The following is a 20,298-nucleotide window of genomic DNA, read 5'->3' as shown; positions in this document are numbered from 1 at the left end:
AATAAAGAAATAAATGGATTCTTACAATGATTTATGTCCAAAATGTTTATTAAATCATTATGATATTTTAAAACAGGAACAACCCCCCATACAGCCAATAATAAGACAGATTAAATTAATATGTATATTGAACTACTATGCAACCATTAAAAGTCACATTCTCAAAGAATATTTTAAAGTCTTACTGAAGTACTGACAACATACTATTAAGTGAAAGAGCAGGCTCCAAAACCATATGTATAGTATAATCCCAATTATACTTGAAAAAATAAATAAAATACAAGTATTACAATCTATGAATTAAAGCATCTAAACGTTAGCAGTTGTTATCTCTGGATGGTCACAGTAAAAGTGATTATTATATTCTTTTTAAAACTTAAACGTTCTTACAATTACAAAATATTCTATAATAAACATGTATTGCTTTCATAAAATTAAAAAATAGGGCTCCCTGGGTGGCACAGTGGTTGAGAGTCCGCCTGCCAATGCAGGGGACACGGGTTTGAGCCCCGGTCCGGGAGGATCCCACAGGCCATGGAGCAACTGAGCCTGTGCGCCACAGCTACTGAGCCTGTGCTCTAGAGCCCGCGAGCCACAACTACTGAGCCCACGTGCCACAACTACTGAAGCCTGTGCGCCTAGAGCCCGTGCTCTGCAACAAGAGAAGCCACCGCGATGAGAAACCTGCGCACCGCAATGAAGAGTAGCCCCTGCTCGCCTCAACTAGAGAAAGCCTGTGCGCAGCAACGAAGACCCAACACGGCCAAAAAAAAAATGAATAAATAAAATTAATTAATTAATTTATAAATAAATAAATAAAATTTAAAAATAACAACAAATGTTATAAACATTAACTAGGTTTCAGTAATTCATTCTGACTGAAACTAAATTGGCTCCTTATGATCACTATTTCCCTTCTAATTACTAACAAACCATCTTTTAAATAATCTATCAATATTATAGAATATGCTGGGGATTAACATTAAACACACTCATCTGGAATTCACCTTTACAACCTTTTAGTATAATACAGCCTATCAACAGCTCTCCTTTTCACCTCGTTTCTCAGCAATTCTGAGCAAAGTTTCCATGACCATACCGATGCTAACTTATTTGCCTATGCTTTTACCCACCTGGCTCTTACTCATCCTTTAAAATTCAATTCAGATATTTCCATCCTTCATGGAATTTCCCAGTGGGATAAAAAGTGTGCTATCTCCCTTGTGTTCTAATAGCACTGGGTACATATGTGAACTCTATCTCCAACATTCATCATATTGTCATTTGAAATTCAGTCTCCCATTGTAGAGTATGACCTGTAAAGTACAGACACTATGTTCTCTTAATCTACATATCTCCTGTACTCAGGCAAGAGCATATAATTTAAAGCTTAGTTGAATCAGGGAATAAAATGAGCAATTAAAAAGTTTCCTTTGATTGAACCTGAACGTTATTTTTAAGGTACGTTCCAACAAATTGAACCATGGCGAATTCTAATCATGGCTCTATCACTGACACTGAGGAATCCTGCCTCTCTGTGATCAGTTCCCATTTCCAGGCAGATGGAGCCCTCCATATACAAAGACTGTGTATAGGCATCAGCAAAGAAGACTACTTTAAAATAGCTCCTGGAAAGTGTCACCTCTTCTCTGCCCTCAACTTTCCCCCTTACTAATCTACCCTGCACTGGGAGTCGAGATTGAGAGGCTTGCATTTCAAAGTCCTCACAGCCTCAAAAGATACACACCACAGGCAAATCTCCATCATCTTCCTCTTCCTCCTTTTCTGTTTTAGTGGTTGACATAGATGTCCAGCTCACGTCATCATCCACAATCCGCATTCTAAATGTGAAAAATAAAAAGATCAAAAGAGAAGAAACATTTTTGGATAACAGCCTACAAACACTTATCTTTGGTTTTAGGCTAAAACTCAAAATCCTACAAGATCTATGGTCCATTCTTTGCCAATACAGCCAACTTCATCTTGTACCACTGCCTCCTCAGTTCACTACTCACTAGTCTTCTTTTGGTGCCTAGAATGAGCCAAATTCCTTTCCGTATCAGTTTCATGTCTCAGTTCCTTCCCTCTGCCTGACCTACTCTTCTCATTCTTTACTGGGAAACTCTTACGCATTCTTAAAATCCTAGCATATATATAACTTCCTTCACAGACCTTCCAATACTATTTCACTTACCTCCCCCAACTAAGAACCCCTGTTAACTCATTCTTGGAATACTTTATCACAAAGGAAATAAATCAACCAGTTGTGTAATTAGTTGTTTAAAGGCTGTATCCCCATTAAACTATAAGCTCCATCAGAGTAGGGACTATGCCTCTCTCACTCACAGTGATATCCTCAACACCCTGCAAAAACTGGCATAGGAAGTACTCAATAAATGTTTGTTACATGGATAAACTACGGATGAGTCCAAATAATAACAATGCCATGATGTAAACAGTTATTATTAACAGTTACTATTTGAAAAGGCAAGATCACTTATCACAACAACCATTTAATATAAGTGATATCATTCAGAATTACTCTCATTTTTAAAGATGAAAAAACTGAGGCTTAGACAGATGAAATATCTTGCCCAAGGCCACACAGCCCATAAAGTGGCACAGCTAGGACTTGTCAGTGTTACTCCAAAGCTCAAGTTAATTTCACTACATGGCACTGCCTCCAAGGAATCCACACAAGTCAGAGGGGACAGAAAACAAGAATAACACAACAACCAAACCAGGAGAGGAAATGGATTAGTTCTTCGGAACTACTTGACTTTATTGGGTATATTATTAGTTTCCTAGGGCTGCCTAACAAAGTACCACAAACTGGGTGGCTTAAAACAACAGAAATGTATTCTCTCACAGTTCTGGAGGCTTCAAGTCTGGAATCAGGTGTCTGCAAGGCAATGCCCGCCAGTAAGGCTCTAGGGAAAGACCTTTCCTTGACTCTTCGAACTTCTGGTAGTCCCTACTGTCAGCATAAAACCAGTCCAGTCTCAGCCTCCATCTTCACGTGGTAGTTTTCCCTGTAAGTCTGTTTCTGTATCCAAATTTCCCTTTTCTTAAAAGGACACCAGTCATATTGGATTTAGCGCCCATCCTAACCCACTATGACCTCATCTTAACTAATTACAACAGCAAAGACCCTATTTCTAAACAATGTCACATTCTGAGGTTCTGGGTGGACATGCCTTGGAGGGAAGGGGCACTATTCAACCCAGTACACTGGGCCACATAAGTTTTCTCGTTTGAAAAGTGGGGGTAACAAAAATATCTACTTCATGGTACTGTTATGAAGCTTAAATAAATCGTTTAGGTCTAAAGTACTTAGAACGGTGCCCAGCACATGACAAGAACTGTATAAGCGTTAGTTGTTATTGTTAGTAGTAGTAGAAAGAGTAACCGGAAGTGAGCATAGGTCTCCGACTCAGGACCGGAGTCCTTGGCATTGGAGAATCCCCACCGACATGTTCTGGGCCCTTAATATCCACGCACAGAACCTCTGAATTCGCTTCACCACTTTAGTCTCAGGGCACAATATTCATTCTCTGCGGAAGAGGACGGAATGCTACAAAGGCGGGAAAAGAGTAATGAAAGTTACAGCCGGGCCTGAATACGTCGAAGACACTGCCCAGGGGCGCGAGGAGCGGCCTGAGCGGACTCCGGGCTCAGGCAGCGCCGGGCGAGCAGTCAAGGGCGCTGGGCCCCTCGGGGCCGCCGGCGAGGAGCCCAGGAAGAGCCGGGCCGAGGGCGGAGCTGGGAAGATTAGGGGCGGCGAGCCGCGCGGACCCCGCCCCGCCAGGGCCAACTCACCCCTTGCCGCCGGCCCCGCCAGTCTTCGGCCGCTTTTTGCGACGCTTGCGGCCGGACTCAGGGCCCCCGTCGACGCCGGCATCTGCCCCAGACAAGTAACGCTTCAGGTATTCGGCCTTGGAGAGCGGCGGAGCTGCCGCCATGGCAGCGGCGAAGGCCGGGAGACGGATCGACGCTGAGGACAAAATTCTTAAACGCGAAACGGACAGCGAGAACTCTGGGAGGCGGGGCCAAGACCGGAAGTGGCGGAGGGTGTTTGGACCGGCCAGGGTGTCTCGTGTGAGCTTTTGCGGGCTTACGAGGGACACGCGCACCTTGGGGGCCCACTCTACATCCCTCTGACGGGGCAATCGTGTTTCTTATCTTTGTCCACTCTGTCATTAAACAGACCGTGCAGCAAGCGCTGTTGTAGCCGCGAGGCTACAGCCACGACCCCAACAAGATCTCTGCCCCCAGCAGCTTCAGAAGCACCAGAGAGCAGTAGTTAGGAACGTGGGCTCTGGAGCTGCAGTGCATCTCAGTTTGAGTTCTGCTTCCATAACTTCCTAACTGTACGACCTTGGGCAACATACTTAACAAAATGGGGATAATAATGACACCGAACTCAGTGGTTGCAAGGACTAGGATAATATTACTGTGTAAAGTGCTTTGAACAGCATCTGGCATAGTGTGTCAGTTATTTTTATTAGTATGTTTAGGTGGAGAGAAATCTGCTTTAATAGGCTTTCAAGAACTATTCAACAGAGGAAGTCAGGAATTCCAAACCCAATATAATTACTATGAGAAATATGGAGGTTTCTAACCTATGTATCTCACCCACATTTGATATTGGTTGCCCCTAGCTATCTCTTGCGTAGAATATTTCCAATGAAAATGACCTGGATCTACTTTCAGCATGGCAAGAGAGAAGCTAGAGAGATTGAATTTTTTTTTTTTGTCATTCAGTCTTTTATTTTTTAAAACTCAGGTAATTTATTTTTTGGCCAGGCAGCATGCGGGATTTAGTTCACCGACCAGAGATGGAACCTGCGCCCCCTGCAGTGGAAGCGGAGTCTTAACCACTGGACCGCCAGGGAAGTCCCTAGAGAGACTGAATTCTAATGCTCAAGTTTAGGGAGAAGACTTTTCTTCTTGTGGGCATTAAGAACTTTACTTGAATTATCTCATTTAACCCTCACATTTCTCAGATGCTTTTATTATCCTTACCTTACAGATGAGAAAACTGAAGCTTGGAGAGGTTAAGTCGCCCAACTTCACACAGCCAGAACATATGACCCTTGGGAGCAGAGGCTACCAAAGTGGGGTGCAAGAGGTAATCCAAATTTCTTGAAAAAGCATTAGATTGCGTATTTTACTTACCTCACCATACGTTAAATTTTTGTCACTGTTTTAAGGTTTATTAGTCAAAGTATTGTTATACTTTATAAATAAATACGCCTATTTTGGAACACATGTTCAGAAAATATACATAACAAAACAGGTTTGGAGATCACTGCCCTGAAGCATGAACTTTTAACCACTGGGCTACACTGCGTGGTCACAGCACAGGCCCAGGAGTAAGAGCAGGCTGGGTGTCTCAGGGCCTGTGAGAAGGGGGCACTGGACTGATAGGGCTTCACTAGCTGCAGGGCCCCACAGGTCTCCCATCCACAGCCCTGCCTTGGCTTCAGTGTACCTCAAGCTGAACTCCACAGCCCTGCCTCCACCCTGGTGTCAGCAGACGTTGGGAAAGTCTCATATTTCTGCTCCAGTGAACACTACCAGTATAGTCCTCTCCACCCCATCGCCTCCTGCCCATTTCTGTCTTCAGTTCCACCTCTACCCGTTCTACTCGGTACCAAACCTTAGCCTGACAAGACTAAGCTCAGGTCTTAACCCTACCTCACAGGGCAGTTAAGCAGGATCAAATGCATTCACGACCAGTGGCATGGTCTAAGCTTTGCCCTGTCTCTGCAGTTCCATCTAATAAAGCTAATGCCCCCGCCTTCCCTGGCACTACCCAGACCCCTTCCCTGCTTGACATTCCTCCATAACATGGTGATTAATCTGACACTGTTCTACTTGTTGGTTTCTTGTCAACCCCCCACCCACTCTGTTTGCCAATTTTCCCCACTACACTTGAAGCTCCATGAAAGCAGAGCTTTATTTTGTTCAGTTCTATGATGTGCCGGGCACAAAGCAAGCACTCAAACATCTATTGAAGGAATGAATGAAATGCCAGCTCCAGTCCCCAAATTACAGTAGCCACACTGGAGAAAATGTTCTTCAGGAGGTTGAATTCTACCAGCATAACAAACAAGGACAGAGTGCAAAAACTAAAAATAAAAATAAAATAATAATAAATAATAATAATAAAAAAACAAGGACAGAGTGATTTCAGAGGCCAGTGCTGTTTGAAAGCCACCATTTTAATGAGAACTTCTTCACCTGTCCTAGACTCCCTCCCCTCAGAAGACTCTCTTCCTGTTGAGAGTCAGTATTTTATATACCCAACCCAACTTCCAAACTCCAGACGTAGCTGTCTTCCACCTTCTCCAGCTCTTCAGAGTTCCAGCTCGACATGAGAGAGCATTGTGTGGAGGGAGGGTAAAGACTTGATAGGAAAAAAGTAACAATGACATGCCCGATGGTTCATTTCTGGGTTTCTTCCCAGGCCAATTCAAATCCTCCAAAACAAGGTCAAGTAACCCAAGAGGCTTGCATTTCCGTCACAAACTGTTCAGAAAGTATGCTCAGATCTCCGACGCAGACCAGGTGTCCTCCCCACATGGGCAAGGCCTGGTGGGGAGGCCACTCCAGCCTTTTCCAATAGCAATAAATAGCCCCGTGGTCTGAGCAGCGCTGGAGGCTGGCCGGGAACCTCCCACTGCTACCGCTGGGAAGCCAGACCTGTCTCATAGCCCTCCGTCTTCATGTCGTTGAGCCCCAGTTCCTCGTTTTGGTCAAATGTGCGCTTATAATGCTCCACCTTCATCTCAGGATCGTCTTCAGGTGCATACACGTTCTGCAAGGCCAAGGACAGACCATCAGTGCCTGTGCCATCCTGCCATCCCCCCTCCCCCAGGCAGCTTCCAATTCCCACTTTCCCAAGACCTTAATGAGGCGTTTATTCCTTTTGTTTTGTTTTGGTTTTGGCTGCACACCATGCAGGATCTTAATTCCCTGACCGGGGATTGAACGTGCGCCCCCTGCAGTGGAAGCACAGAGTCCTAACCACTGGACCACCAGGGAAGTCCCTTTATTCTCTTTTTAAGGGCCTCCAACACCCCATGGCTAGGCTCAACTCGTGGGCAGCAACAGAACCCACATGGGCTAGAAGTGGGACTGCGGGGAGAAAAACTTTCTATCTGCACCTTCTTACGAAGAGAGTAGCATAGTCTTAACAGTGGAGAGACTTTAGAAGAGTTTTGCCTGACCCATAATAACTGCTCAATAAATGTTAAAGTTACTGTTAATCACCAGAATATCTCCCTAGTCAGCTTAAAGCCTTTTCCCATCTTGGCCTCTGGACAAGGCACCATTTCTCCTCAATCCACGGTCAGATTTGCAAAATGAAAATGCCACTGCTGGACTTAGAGCTGGGACTCGAGCTAGACTAGAGGAAGAAGGAACCTGGGAGTCTCCTTTTTCCCCCTCTTGACACACACTTACAGTCCCATACACCTTCCCCTTCCTTTCTTATGTTCCAATTTCTGCTAAATGGTTCCTTGATAAAAAGCAGTTCATTTAGAATTAAGTCTCTCAGTTTCTGGAGAAATGATACATATTTAAGGAAGGTCAGAAAAGATATCTCTGTGAAATACCAGGGAAGGTCTACAGTACCTGCAAGTAGCTGTTTCCTGCTGGATCATCCATAACAAAGTGGGCCTTCATGTTACCCTCAAGGATCTGAAGGAGACAGAATACAGCATGAGCATGTAAATCTTACATAGCTGCTGGCAGGAAGGGACTATGTCTGCCACACAGAAACCAACCCAATTTACATTGCAGAATCCCCCAAAGTTTTAAGAATTGGTGAAATGAAGGTACCTCTAGAGGTGGAGTGGAGAATCTAAAATAAGGACTTTTGACAGCTATTTAAGAAGCAATCCGGCATCCCTAATCTCCTCTCCCATTCCAAACAGACCAACGATTGCCCTTCCCCCACACCAATAAAAGACAGAATTCTGTGGAGAAGTTACCACAGCACACTACGGACTGCAGGACACTGGCCCAGTTGAGGGTAGAGGGAAAGGAATCAAGAACAGAAGGTTAAGTGAATGTACCCTTATTGGAAACAGACATACACACACCCCAGCCCTCTTCCCACACTCAGCTCTCAGAACACAGCCAGCCAAGCCTTCACCCTCAAGACAGGAAATGGAACACCCACTGATGGGAATCTGACCAGCCCAAGAGGAAACACCTAACAACTCTGGCACTGGAGTTACCTCAACAAAATGGCTAAGCTAGATCCCCCTCTAACGAGCCCAACGTCAATAAGACTCACCCCACTCAGGTGTTTTAGTCCTCTACTTTTAAATAGACAACCAATGATTACCAGACATGTGAGCAAAGCCCCTAACATTGAAAGACAGACATCAAATGGAAAAAATAAAAATAAAAAACTTAAGAGGAAATGGAAACTATGTGAGGAAAATAAAATGTCAAAAAAACACACAACCCAACATTAATATTCTCAAACAGAAAAAAATACTACATCCTTAAAACAACAGGATGCTATTTTTTTAAAAGGAGGAGAAAGTATTGAAAGACCAAAAGCCACTTGGAAAATAAAAATGTCAGTGGAAATGAAAAACTCAATTGAAGGGTTGGAAAATTAAGATAATCTCCAAGAGTAGTGCAAACACAAAGAAACTGAAAACAGGACAAAAAAATAAGTAATTTACAGAAGACCAGACAAGTCAGTCTAACATCCAAAACATAGGGATTTCAGAAAGAGAGAACAGAGGGGAAGCAATAGAATACTTTTTACGTCCTAGAACTGAGCCACATGAGTTTCCAGATTCAAAGAACCCACCAAGTGCTTAGCAACAATGGTTGAAAATTGACCCACATACACCAAGTCACATCCTGAAATTTTACATCACAGGGGACACAAAAGTATCACAAGAATAAGTCACAAACAAAAGACAGGGAATCAGAATGCCTTCAAACTTCTCAACAGCCAAACTGGGAAACTGAAAGACATTAGTGGGAAACTGGAAGACCTTAGAAATTCTGATAAAAAATTATTTCCATCCTAGAATTCTATTCCCAGCCATTAATCTAATATAAGAGTAGAATAAGGACTTCCCTGGTGGTGCAGTGGTTAAGAATCCGCCTGCCAATGCAAGGGACACGGGTTCGAGCCCTGGTCTGGGAAGATCCTACATGCCACGGAGCAACTAAGCCTGTGCAGCACCACAACTACTGAGTCTGCACTCTAGAGCCCGCGAACCACAACTACTGAGCCCACGTGCCACAACTACTGAAGCCCGCGCGCCTGGACCCCGTGTTCCACGAGAGAAGCCACCGCAAGGAGAAGCCCGCGCACCACAAGGAAGAGTAGCCCCCGCTCGCCGCAACTTTAGAAAGCCCGTGTGCAGCAACGAAGACTCAGTGCAGCCAAAATTAAAATATTAATTAATTAATTAATTATTTTTTAAAAGTGGAATAAAAAAATTCTCAGACATGCAAAGTCTCAGAAATTTTACTTCCCATGCATTTTCTTAAGAAGCTACTGGAGAAGATGCTCCAACAAAAAAAAGGGAGAAAACCAAGAAAGGAGGTGGCATGGGATATCAGAAACCAAGAGAATCCCCAACATGTCGGTTAGATGTTTACATGTGGCAAGAAAGGGTATGCAGCTTCTTGTTCACTGGAGCCCCAGGACCACAAGCAGTGACCAGCCAGAGTCCTCTCACCTGGTCCAACTTCTGGCTAAACTCCTGCAGTTTCTCTGTCTGGCCAGGACTGGAACTGTCGCCCAGTGTGAAAGGGTTCTTGGTCACCTGCAATAAATGGCATCCAAATTGCTAGAATACTGGCTCCATGTTTGATAGGCTTAACCATAAACCTGGTGCAGGGTGACAGGGGTGCCTGTCAGGGAAGCTTGGTCTCCATTTATGCCGCACCGCCTTTCTGACCTAGGCGGCCACCCCTAAAACAGTGTGAATTAATCTGCCAAGATGATAACGGGCAACGTGAAACAAAAACTATAGAAATGTTCTTAAATATGATCTCTAGTCCTCATTGGAAGAAGTGCAAAATAAAGTATAATTTACAAAGACAAAATGCCCGACGACTGATCATCAGTTAAGCGAAATGATTCATTAAGAGGATAAACATATGGGTTAAGTCAACACACACACATATATGTATGTTCGGGATTTTTTTAGACGCTGGAAGGACCCTCATGACCCCATTTTACAGTGAAATAAATGACTTATCCAAAACCGCAAAATATCTACATCAGCCCAGAATTAGGCCTGAGAATTTCCATTCTGAATTTCCAACAAACGTATCATCACAATCCAAAATAATATTTAAGTCTCTCGAATCAGCTTTAAAGCAAAGAAACCTCAGTTATCAGCTCCAAAAACTAGGACCTTTGCAGCCTTCTAGCCCCTTCCCCACAGCTGCACTGCGGAAGATGCCATGCACTATACTCAGGGGACTCACCAGTTCCCGGATGTCTTTCAGTATCCCCTCCAGTGTGGTGAACTTGCCCCCGAGGACAGCCATTCCCAGTTCAAATTCCAGCTCTGGGATTTCCAAACTACATGTCTCGGACTGTGAGATGAGAGAGCAAATTAGGCTTTAAATCAGGAGCTGCTAGAGAAAGCTAACCAGAGTCCTCCTGCCAAATTAGTACCACCAGTGATAATCTGGGGACAAAGTCAGCTGTCCCAGTTTTCTCTGAATCTCCAATTAAAGCTAGACTCACTCCTGGAACCAACCTTAAAAGGGGGCATTCTGAGTCATGGCTCCAAGCTGGCAGGCATCCTGTCATTAGAGATCAGAAACAAGGGCCCTCACAGACACTAGAGGCAAAAGGCTGCCAAGTCATCAGAAAGAGCTTATGGGTCACCTTCTGAATCTGCACTTCCTACCATGGATTAACTCTGCTCAGGGATCCTCAAACCCAAGGAAGTAAGGAGGTACCTCACAACGCCAGGACATGATTGAGAAAACACGGATTCCCCCTCGACAGAGACAGCCATGTGCAGAGGAGAGTCACTTCCCCAAGCAGGTTGTTACCTTGAGCAGGTCTCTAGTCATATCTGAGGGATCGGTGATGTAGAAGGTGATCCTGGTGCCCAAGGGCTCTACTGCTCCTCCAGATTTCACCTGCAACAGACAACAGTGTCAGGAGCAGCAGCAGAGGAGACGCCCATCCTCACCTGGTGCGGGGAGACCCGGGCAAGTTGGGGGAGTAGGCTTGGACCTCCAATCAGGCCCACTAATGGCTACCAAGGACAGTGCCTTCTAAACCAACAGTGGCAGCAGTCATCCAAACCAAAATCACTGAAAGCTGGCCAGAAGCAGAGTGCCCAGCACCAGCGGCCTGCCAAAGATTTACCCCCGATTGCCAAGAAACTGAATTCACAGTTAAAAAAATGACTCTTGGGGCTGAAAGGGACTTCCAACTGCAACTAGTGTGTAGACTCCCTTTATAATTTTCTGGTTTAAGAATTTAAACAGCTTATGCTTGAATACACTCAGGGAAAGGGAATTTACAACCCTCCAAGGCAGCCCACTCTATATTCAGATAGACCTAGAAAGTTTTTTATTATTGAGTCAAAATCTGCCTCCCTGCTCTTCCATCCCTCTGAGCTGTAGGTCAAAAAGTGGGTCTCTCTCTTCCGTATAACCAACTTTGAATGTCTTCAACAAGTTACGCTATCTCTAACTTTTCTTCTCTAAGCTAATTTCTAGTTCAAGAGCTCCTCACCCTAAGCAGCTTCAGAAAGGATGAAAGCTACTCTTCCCAAACAGTGAAGCCCACCCACCTCATTGGTCCGATGGCCGCAGTTCTCGCAGTTGGTAGCCATGATGATAACCTCCTTAAAGTGGGGAATTTCTGGAAGATGGAATTAAGGAAATCTGCTTCCAGGATAGCAAGACCACTCTCTGGGGAAGAACAAATCCAAACCCCACAAACACACAGTTGCTAGTCTCAGGACTGCAGGAAACAGATCATAAGAAGCAACCTAACTCAGACAGCCCCCCAGAAGAGGGCAAGGTCACCACCCACGGCGATCGCTGTTCATCAGTTTTTGATGACATGGCTCAGGCCACACGCAGGAGCCTAGAGACCATGGCCTAATTCTCTCTTTGAACCCAAAAGCCAAGGTGCACGGTCTCATCAAAGGCAGCATCCCTCTCATCACTCAGAATAAAGCCTTGTGCTTTCCCTGAAGGGAGTACTCTCCAGCTTCAATATCATCTTCATGCCTGAGTCAGATGAAGAGCAACCCAACTGCCCGACAAAAGATACGAACTAGCTTCATGTTGGTCTGGGCCGGAGCATTGCATTCCGGGCAGTTGGTGTTGAACTGGAGCACCTGGAACACAACAGGGGGACGTAGACTGAGCCCTCCCAGGTGGGTGAAACCTGCTCAGGCTAAAGACATTCAGCTGGCACACTGGCGGCCACCCGTGAACACCGTCAGTCTCAGCCCACCACTCTGCTCCTTCCTCCACAGTTGCCAATGTGACTCACTTCGTTTCTGAGATCTTCCTCTTCTGGTTTCTCTTCTGGTTCCTCTGCCTAAAGTAGCAGAGATGCAAATCATACGTTGGCACGCAGACCTCAGCCTCCCCAACACCCTGCCCCAGAGTGAGAGAAAATGCTCTGGTTTGCTTACATCAGCTGCCACCTCGTGGGTTTAACAGAGAAGTTGGAGAGCAAAGCCCCAGGCAAGGGCAGAACAGAGTTTAGGATAGGATCACAGCCACTGATGTCCTGTGTTGTAAAGTTTACCCAAAGTCCTTAAGTGAGCTAGAGGGGAGGCACACACATGCTGAGATAGCGTACACAGGGCGGCAGCAGCAAAATAAGTTCCCACTGACTCCAAGCAATCGGAGTACAAGATAATTTCAGAGCATTCTTCTGGCTTCTTCAATGCACTTACCTGGAGCCCCAGCTTCTCTTCCTGCTGTAGAGTCCGATTATAGTGTGTGATCACCAGGGCATCATCTTTCCGGGGAGCATATGGGTTTTCCACAAAGCTGTTCCCTGAGGGATCATCAATGATCTAACAGATGGGTAAAGAGAGAGCAGTTACAACAAGAAATCATGTACGATCCTCCACCTACCAACAGACCACTGAGGCACCACAGAAAAATCTCAGACAGTCTTAATGGTCTCTCCTGCCCTAAATCTAGGGCACCTGGAATCCCTCAGTACTCACCAGGGTGAAAGGAGAGGCCACTTGCTTTAGCTCCTTCAGTTTGACAATGAACTCATCAATTCTTTCAGCCATGGCTTCTTTATTCGCCTGACAGGAACAAAGAGTAAAAGATCAGCCCTGGTGATAGAACTTATGCCCCCATCACTTCCAACAGGAAGTCACCACCTGTCTTAGTGTGACTGGGAACAGAGACTCAGGCTTCACAATAAGAAGTAGCAAATAAGTTTGAAGTTTATGGGTGGTGCCAGATGAGCCTCATTTTCTCACTCATTCAGCCATTTAGTCCAGGCACTTGTGCCAGGTTATAGACAACAGTAAATAAACCAGAGCCCTCTCATGGGGCTCCACAGCCAGTTAAGAAGACAGGTGACTAAATTTGCAATTATATTATTTCATAAATATATATATATGTATATATAAAATGTCATAATAAATATAAGATACAATGGAACACTCAGGAAGCACAGATAAGCCCAAGAGTATCAGGAAAGGCTCTTCGGAGGTAATGTTACAGTGTCTGTCTGAGAAGAGGCCTCAATGTACAGTGGGGGAGGGGAAGTGGAAAGGATAGTGGTACAGCGTATGCAACATCCAGGAAGCTATAACATCACTGTGTGCTTCCCCCCACAGTTCTCCAACATTCAATCAGAGACAGTTCCGCCACATGGGAAGGTGAACAAGTGTACATAAATAATTTTTCCTTGAGCTGCTGCAATCAGAAAACCCCAGCTCACCCTTCGTGTGGGCTGATCCTGCTCCAGGCCAGAGACAGCACGGCTGATCAATCCTTCAACAGTAGTCAGAGCTGGTGAGTAAAAACAAAAGACTGGTCAGTCTTCACTTTGCTATCAAGTGCCTGTATGACCCTGGGCAGTTCACTTGAACTCTCTGGGCCTTGATTTCACCTGTAAAATAAGGAGGCAGGGAACAAGGTTCCATTCACCTCTAATAAGAGTGATTATTACAGAAAATTCTGTAATAAGTACATCACAGTCTTACACAGGACATCACTATATATTGGGTTGGCCAAAAAGTTCATCCTGGTTTTTCTGTAAGATGTTGTGGAAAAACCCGTACGAAGCTTTTGGCCAACCCAATACTATCTTAAGCTGCTTTACCTAAGCTTTCTGCTTATGTTAAACCAATGAAGATCACAATGATGTGGCCAAACCCACACACAAGCCACTAGACCTGGCACCAGGAGTTTTGCAAGAAAGTAAGATTTGAGCTAGGCATGAACAGTGCAAACACTCTGACCTTAAACTTACCTCCTTTCTGGCTGAAGGCAGGAATTTCAAAATCCAGCTCTGGGATCCTTGTGGTGGCAGAGTCAGTCTTCACTACTTCTCTGTTCATGTCCTGGGCAGAAAGAAAAACCTTCAGTCCACAGACGTCTCAACAATTCAGGTTCTTCTCAGGAAATAACAAGAGTGCGTGCCTGCCCCACCCCGCCCCGCCATCAGGGGCCCCAGCCCAGCTGTCTCTTCCTCTCTCCACTAGGGGGAGTCCGGACTACTCCTGCGGAATAGTACCTTGATGTGAAAACCAGCTACCCAAACGATGAGTACTATCCATAACAACTACTGCTCATTTGATACTTTCTGACAAAGCTTACAAAGCACTTTCACAAGTCTTACCTCACCTGAGCAGATGACAGCACCAACGCCATTTTACAAAGGAGGAAACTGAGGCTTGAACACTTAAGTGGATTTATTTGAGGTCCGACCACCTGGACCAGAGCTGTGACTCCAGTCCCCAAGCTTTCTCTAGGACACTAGGGTAACTGCTGTGGGCTCCTCTCACCTCCTGGGCCCTGACGGTCAAAGTATAGCGCACTCCCTGGTCCTGTATCCTGCCTGCCGACTGGATCTCCGTGTTGTTCCAGCCACAGTGCTCGCAGGAAAAGGAGCTCACGATTATTTCTCTAAAGAAGGGGATCTCGGTGAGGAGGAGGCGCGTCATGCCCTAGGGAAGCAGAAGACAGGGAAAGAACCAATGAAACCCCCATCCCCCATCTACTGACCCCCGGGCGTGCCTCGCCTCCGGGTCCCCAACTGGACCAGCCTGGCCAGGTCGCCGACCCCCGCTCCTCCCCTCCTCAGCCCAACCCTCCAGCCGCCCGCGGCCGCGCCCCCGCCTCACATTGCGGTAGCAGTTCATGCACAGCGACTCGATCTCGGTAGGCTGCTGCTCCTCGTCATCAGCGCTAATAGGCCGGAACAAGTGCCCCGGCCCGGGCTGTCGGGCCGGGACGGGCGAGGGGGCGGCAGCAACCCCCGGGAGCCCGGGATCCACAGCCCCACTGGCCAACATGACCACGCGCAGCTCAGGCCCCAACTTCGGTCTTCTGCGTCTCTCTAGGTCCCACCCCTTCCTCCGGCACTTCCGCCAGCTACCGCCCCGCCCATCCTTAAAGAGGCCGAGGACTACCCTCGGGGAACAGTACGTGACACGGTTTCCCAGTTGCCGGGATTATTCGGTCCAGACTTACAAAGCCAGCCGGATCCAGGAAAACCAGCCGGATCCAGGCTTTGCCTCCACCTCAATTCAGGCGTCACTGACCCCAGGGCGTCCTCTCAGACCCAGGGCAGTTTTTTGCTCCTTTGCAATAGCTCCGCTGTACTGGGTTCTATTAGTCCACAAGTCTAACTACGAGAGGCTTGACGGCAAGGGGCCTGGCCGTCCATCGGTATCCCCGAGGAGGTGCACTCCGCCCTGGGTTTGCATGGATCCGCCGTTGGGCCAGATGCTGCCTCGGCTCTAGATCACCCTCCCTTAGTCCCTCAATCTCTCTCCCTTTCTGTTCTTCTCACTCCCTATTTCTGTCCTCATAAACACCTGCCCAAATTCCAGCCTCAAATACACGGCCCTCACTTTTACCCCTACTGGCTCATCCCCACCACATCCAACCCCAGCTGACTCACCCCTCCTGATCTCCTAACCACCAACAACAAAAACACCTCTTTGGGGGGTAAACTTTCCTTTCCAGCACCTCCTCTCCCTGGGCACCTTTCTCCCAGTTCTGGTGCTAAATCTAGGGTGTCATGGAAGAGATCCAATCTGCAGGCATGATGAGGCCAGATTCAGATGGGGTCTGTGCTATGAGGGAGTGTGGCAGTGAGAACTCTGTGCAGGGTGGGCTGAGCCGGGAGGAAAGGGTGCTGCCTGGGACGTTCTAAGGGTACTGGACTGGGTGTGTTTACCCTTTCCTCTCTCCTCTTCCCTCCACTTCACCCACCCCCAATTTCAGACTTCCCAGGGAGCTATGAGGAGCTTGGTTGCCCCCAAGTGAATCTGTACATGGGGAATGGGGGTGGGGGTGGGAGTATGAGTTTGAGGGTCCAAGAAGAGGGTCAGTCATAAAAAGAGGGACAGTCAAAAAAGAGGCCATTCAAAATCTGGACCAGCCGGGACAAAGAAGACAGGCCACCTCAGGGGCCTATACCTCGTGCACACCGTCCTGTGGTAAGCAGGCTGGTGAACAGTGCAAGTGCAGAGGAAGGGTCTCTAACCCAGGCACACCACAGGTGTGACAAACAGCTGTCAGCCCAGTCAGAGCAACACCCCTCCGATACACCTGGACTAGGAGGAGGTCAATGAGAAAGAGTAGCGAGGGACTGAAGGGGGGTGATGGGTGTGCTTTGGGGATAGTGGTGAGGCCACTGATTTCAGACATAGTCCAAATGAGAGTCACACCAGGCAAATAAGCTTCCATCATAAGCATCTATTTCATTTGTGTCAGAAATCTAGACTTCCGCCTGGGAGTCGGGAGGGAGGGGCCAGAGATGGGGAGGGCACACAGTAGGCTCCCCAGAGAGTTTAAGTAGCCCTCACAGATTGGAGGGCTCGGTCAGCTGTTTAGATGTAGTGTTATGTAAGGAAATCCAGGCTCTGCTCCCTCCCATCACGACCCACACCATTTGTCCCCACCAGCATCAGCCAGCAGGGATATATACACACACACCATCACATGTTCTCTTCATCATATTTTCTGCTCTTTCTCCCTTCTCTTCCCCCAACAGAAGCTGTCATGGCAGCCCTGGGGAGAAAAGCGCTCCTCTCTATGGACCAGCTCTAGCAGTGGCCACCAGGTGGCCAGAAGTGATCAGAGCCTGGCCCTGGGACGAAGAGGCACAGGCTTCCAGCGCCATGGCAACAGGCTTGCACATAATGACCCTGCACATACAGTGCCTCCGTCCCGCCCTCTCCCACCACCCCAGAATGGAGCAACTCAGGAGGATTCCCAAATGAGCACGGGAAGCCGGGTTTGCAAAGCCTGGTGAATGTAATGCATCCGGATGGGGGAATTGCAGGAGGCTGGATGGCCTAGGACAACAGCCCTTTGGGTGACCTCAGCTATCCTGTGCAGGGCCCTCCACCCTCTGCCCAACAGGCCACTGTCAAGGACATAGCTATGTTAGAGGCTCAGATCGTGGGCTCCCCAGACAAGAATCTGGGACGTGGACAAGTAGACCCTCAGGGCTCCCCCAGATGGCCGGGACTATGGTCGCGAAGGCTGTAGTTGATGTCTTCCCACAGGTCGTCGAGGCGGGCCTGCAGCTCGCTCCGGGCCTTGCCTCCGTCCCCTTGTAGGAATTCTGGAGCGAAGGCGCTGTGGCCTGGCGGAGGCGGTGCCAGCTGCTGCTGGATCTGCTTGGTCTCTTGGTCAATGGCGCGGGTGAAGGCGGCAATCTGCAGGAAGGTGTCGTGGCGGAAAGCCTGGAGTCGTTGGCGCACCTCCTGAGACAGCACCTGGGGATCCGGCTGGGCCTCTTCCTCCGCACCGTCAGCGCCGGCGCCAGCAAAGGCGCTGAGCTCTTCGCGCAGCTGGTCGAGGTTCTGCTGGATGCGCGTGTGCAGGGCCTTGGCCTTGAGCGTGAGCTTGCGCGAGAGCACCTGCACGCAGCGGCTGAGGCGCGCCGGGCTGGCGGCCGCGTGCGGCGCCACGCTGCGGTGCAGCTCCTGCACGTGGTGCCCGATGCCGGTCACCAGGCGCTCCGCGTACGGGTGGAAGAGCGCCTTGACGCGGCCAGTGTGGTGTGCCACGCGGTTCTGCAGCTCCTGCAGCAGGCTGCGCGCCTCTTCCACGCCCCCCAGCAGCTGGGCCTTGGTGCCCTCTCCGACCACGCGCAACTGCTCCTGCAGCTCCTGCACGCGCAGGGCCACCTGCTCCATCAGCTCCACCGTGTAGGGCTGCAGCTGCCGCCGTAACCCCTCCAGGTTCCAGCCCACGCGCTCGTGCACCTCCGCCATGTAGGGCTCCAGACGCTCCCTCACTTCCTCCAGCTCCTCCTGCAGCTGCTGCCGCATGCCCACCGGGTCGCGTGGGAGCCCAGGAGGCTCCCTCCCTTGCCCATTCAGAGGGCCCAGCTTTTCCAGGAAGTTGTCCATATTGCTGAGGTCTGGCTCAAGTCTGTCTTTCAGGCTCCTGGGGAAGGAGACAATCAGGCCATCAGACTGCTAGCCCCATCATCTCCTTTGCCCCAAAGACATCACTCACTGATCCTATGGAGAAACCAAGGATGCAGGGCGGTGGCCCCAGAGCCGGGTCTCTAGTACTAACCCAAGCCAACCATGACTCCTCCCACAGGAAGTGCAAACACATGGCACACGCATATCCAGGTCAACACTTCCAATTCCTTGTGCACGGAGGCACCTGGACTCTCACATAATCCTTTCGTTCTGGAGGCTGCAATGGGGGGTCCTCTCCCCTGCTCTCTGGTCCCACGCCTCAGCGGGCATGGAGGCAGCAGCTAAAGAGAGATCAAAGGCGGAGGCTGCCGGCAGGGGTTGCTGAACAGCCCAGGAAGACCAGGATAGAGGGCAGAACTAGCGCCGCTCTGTTCTCTTCCCAGGGAGGACCACAAGGTTGAGGAATCAGGCAGTGCGTCATCCCACCCTCTGGGTGTCTTCTCCCTTTGCCCACACCCCTTGCCCTGGCCACTCACGCGGGCTCCCGTGCCAGCTTCTGCTGCTGGATCTGCTCCACCCTGCCTTTGTCCCTGCTGCTCTGGCTGAAGTAGTCCCAGAAGCCTTTCCGTGCCTGGGTGATTGAAAGCACTGTGGAGAGGGAGCGGGTGAACAGGGGCTGGGTTTCCTCCCCCAGGGTGGACGGACCCCTCAGTCCAGCCTCCACCCACACCTCCACAGTGAAGTCAGGGTTGGAGACCCACCTGAGAGGAGGGCCAGAGCCCAGGTCAGAACTGCAGCCACACTTGCCATGATGTTCTCTGAGAAGAAAGGCGAATGGAGGCCTGGTGAGTGTGAAGAAGCAAAGAAGGGACACCTCCCAGGGGACTTGCCCCAGGGGACCCTGCCCCAAATCTGTTAACCCTCCCCTGGGTGTAGGGAGCACAGAGCTATCAGGGCTTAAGAGGACTGACCTAGTTGAATGTGGCTGGGAGGGAAAGAGTGTCTTCCTGGGATGGGTTGGGGGGGCTCCTTTTTCACCTCATCACATCATATGGAGTTTGTGGAGCTCAAACTGCTTTGTAAAGGTTTCCCCCCACCCCGCCCCGCCCAGGAGACCCCAGGAGCAGCTCCCTCGGCCACTTTTGCCACCACTCCCCTGCTCACCTATTCCTGCCCCCATTTCATGGCTGGGAAAACTGAGGTATCCTGGGGGTGGGGGAAGAAGCTGCTCTGCCAAAGTGCTCCAAGAGGAGGTCCTTAGTTCTTAGTTCCCACCCACAGCTCTCTGCTCAGTCCCCTCCCTTAGGACTCCAACCCACATCCCTCTGCCCTGGCTGCTCACCTGCTCAGTTCTGGGCACAGAGAGCAGACATTCCGCTTTATAGTCCAGGGCCTGGACCTGTGGCAACAATTGCTCTGAGTAAATACCACGTGGAGGTTCAAAGAAGGATGACCTCAGCTGCCTCCCAGTGCTTACCTCCTGCCCTTTCCTGGCACCCAGGGGGTTAATGAGTACCCTAGTATCTGGATGCTGCCCCAGTAGAAAAGTGCTTCCTGGAAAGTTTTACAAGGAGTGGGCCTGAACTCCTCACCCAGGTCCCCCAAACCCCTTGACTTCCAACCTTCCTGTGGACCTACTGACTGACCCACCAACAGAGACAAGCCTGTT

The 20,298-nt window shown here is 48.8% G+C and overlaps 3 protein-coding genes across 3 annotated transcripts in view; all 3 read right to left on the bottom strand.

Moving 5' to 3' along the window:
• BUD13 (BUD13 homolog) overlaps positions 1-3,999 on the bottom strand; it is a 35,088-nt gene extending 31,089 nt beyond the window's left edge. The window contains exons 1-2 of the mRNA XM_059930347.1: positions 3,820-3,999; positions 1,748-1,841 (exon numbers count right to left, since the gene is read on the bottom strand). Coding sequence (XP_059786330.1) covers positions 1,748-1,841; positions 3,820-3,962 — 237 coding nt within the window. The 5' untranslated portion in view covers positions 3,963-3,999. The remainder of the gene's footprint in view (positions 1-1,747; positions 1,842-3,819) is intronic.
• A 2,207-nt stretch (positions 4,000-6,206) lies between these two features.
• ZPR1 (ZPR1 zinc finger) lies at positions 6,207-15,580 on the bottom strand. The gene is made up of 14 exons (XM_059930348.1): positions 15,360-15,580; positions 15,021-15,182; positions 14,486-14,576; positions 13,952-14,022; positions 13,218-13,304; positions 12,939-13,061; positions 12,527-12,574; positions 12,302-12,368; positions 11,814-11,884; positions 11,062-11,151; positions 10,483-10,593; positions 9,726-9,812; positions 7,642-7,707; positions 6,207-6,823 (listed from the first exon to the last, which is right to left on the bottom strand). The coding sequence occupies exons 1-14, from the start codon at positions 15,528-15,530 to the stop codon at positions 6,689-6,691; spliced, it is 1,380 nt and encodes a 459-aa protein (XP_059786331.1). The 5' UTR covers positions 15,531-15,580; the 3' UTR covers positions 6,207-6,688.
• A 2,113-nt stretch (positions 15,581-17,693) lies between these two features.
• On the bottom strand, positions 17,694-20,002 carry APOA5 (apolipoprotein A5). Its single transcript, XM_059929309.1, has 4 exons — positions 19,972-20,002; positions 19,391-19,471; positions 19,166-19,277; positions 17,694-18,645 (listed from the first exon to the last, which is right to left on the bottom strand). The coding sequence occupies exons 2-4, from the start codon at positions 19,437-19,439 to the stop codon at positions 17,694-17,696; spliced, it is 1,113 nt and encodes a 370-aa protein (XP_059785292.1). The 5' UTR covers positions 19,440-19,471; positions 19,972-20,002.
• Positions 20,003-20,298: the final 296 nt, after the last annotated feature.

The sequence above is a fragment of the Balaenoptera ricei genome, chromosome 8, assembly GCF_028023285.1.
Source record: "Balaenoptera ricei isolate mBalRic1 chromosome 8, mBalRic1.hap2, whole genome shotgun sequence".
In the NCBI taxonomy this organism is placed as follows: Eukaryota; Metazoa; Chordata; class Mammalia; order Artiodactyla; family Balaenopteridae; genus Balaenoptera; species Balaenoptera ricei.
This window is presented reverse-complemented; position numbering and strand designations above follow the sequence as displayed.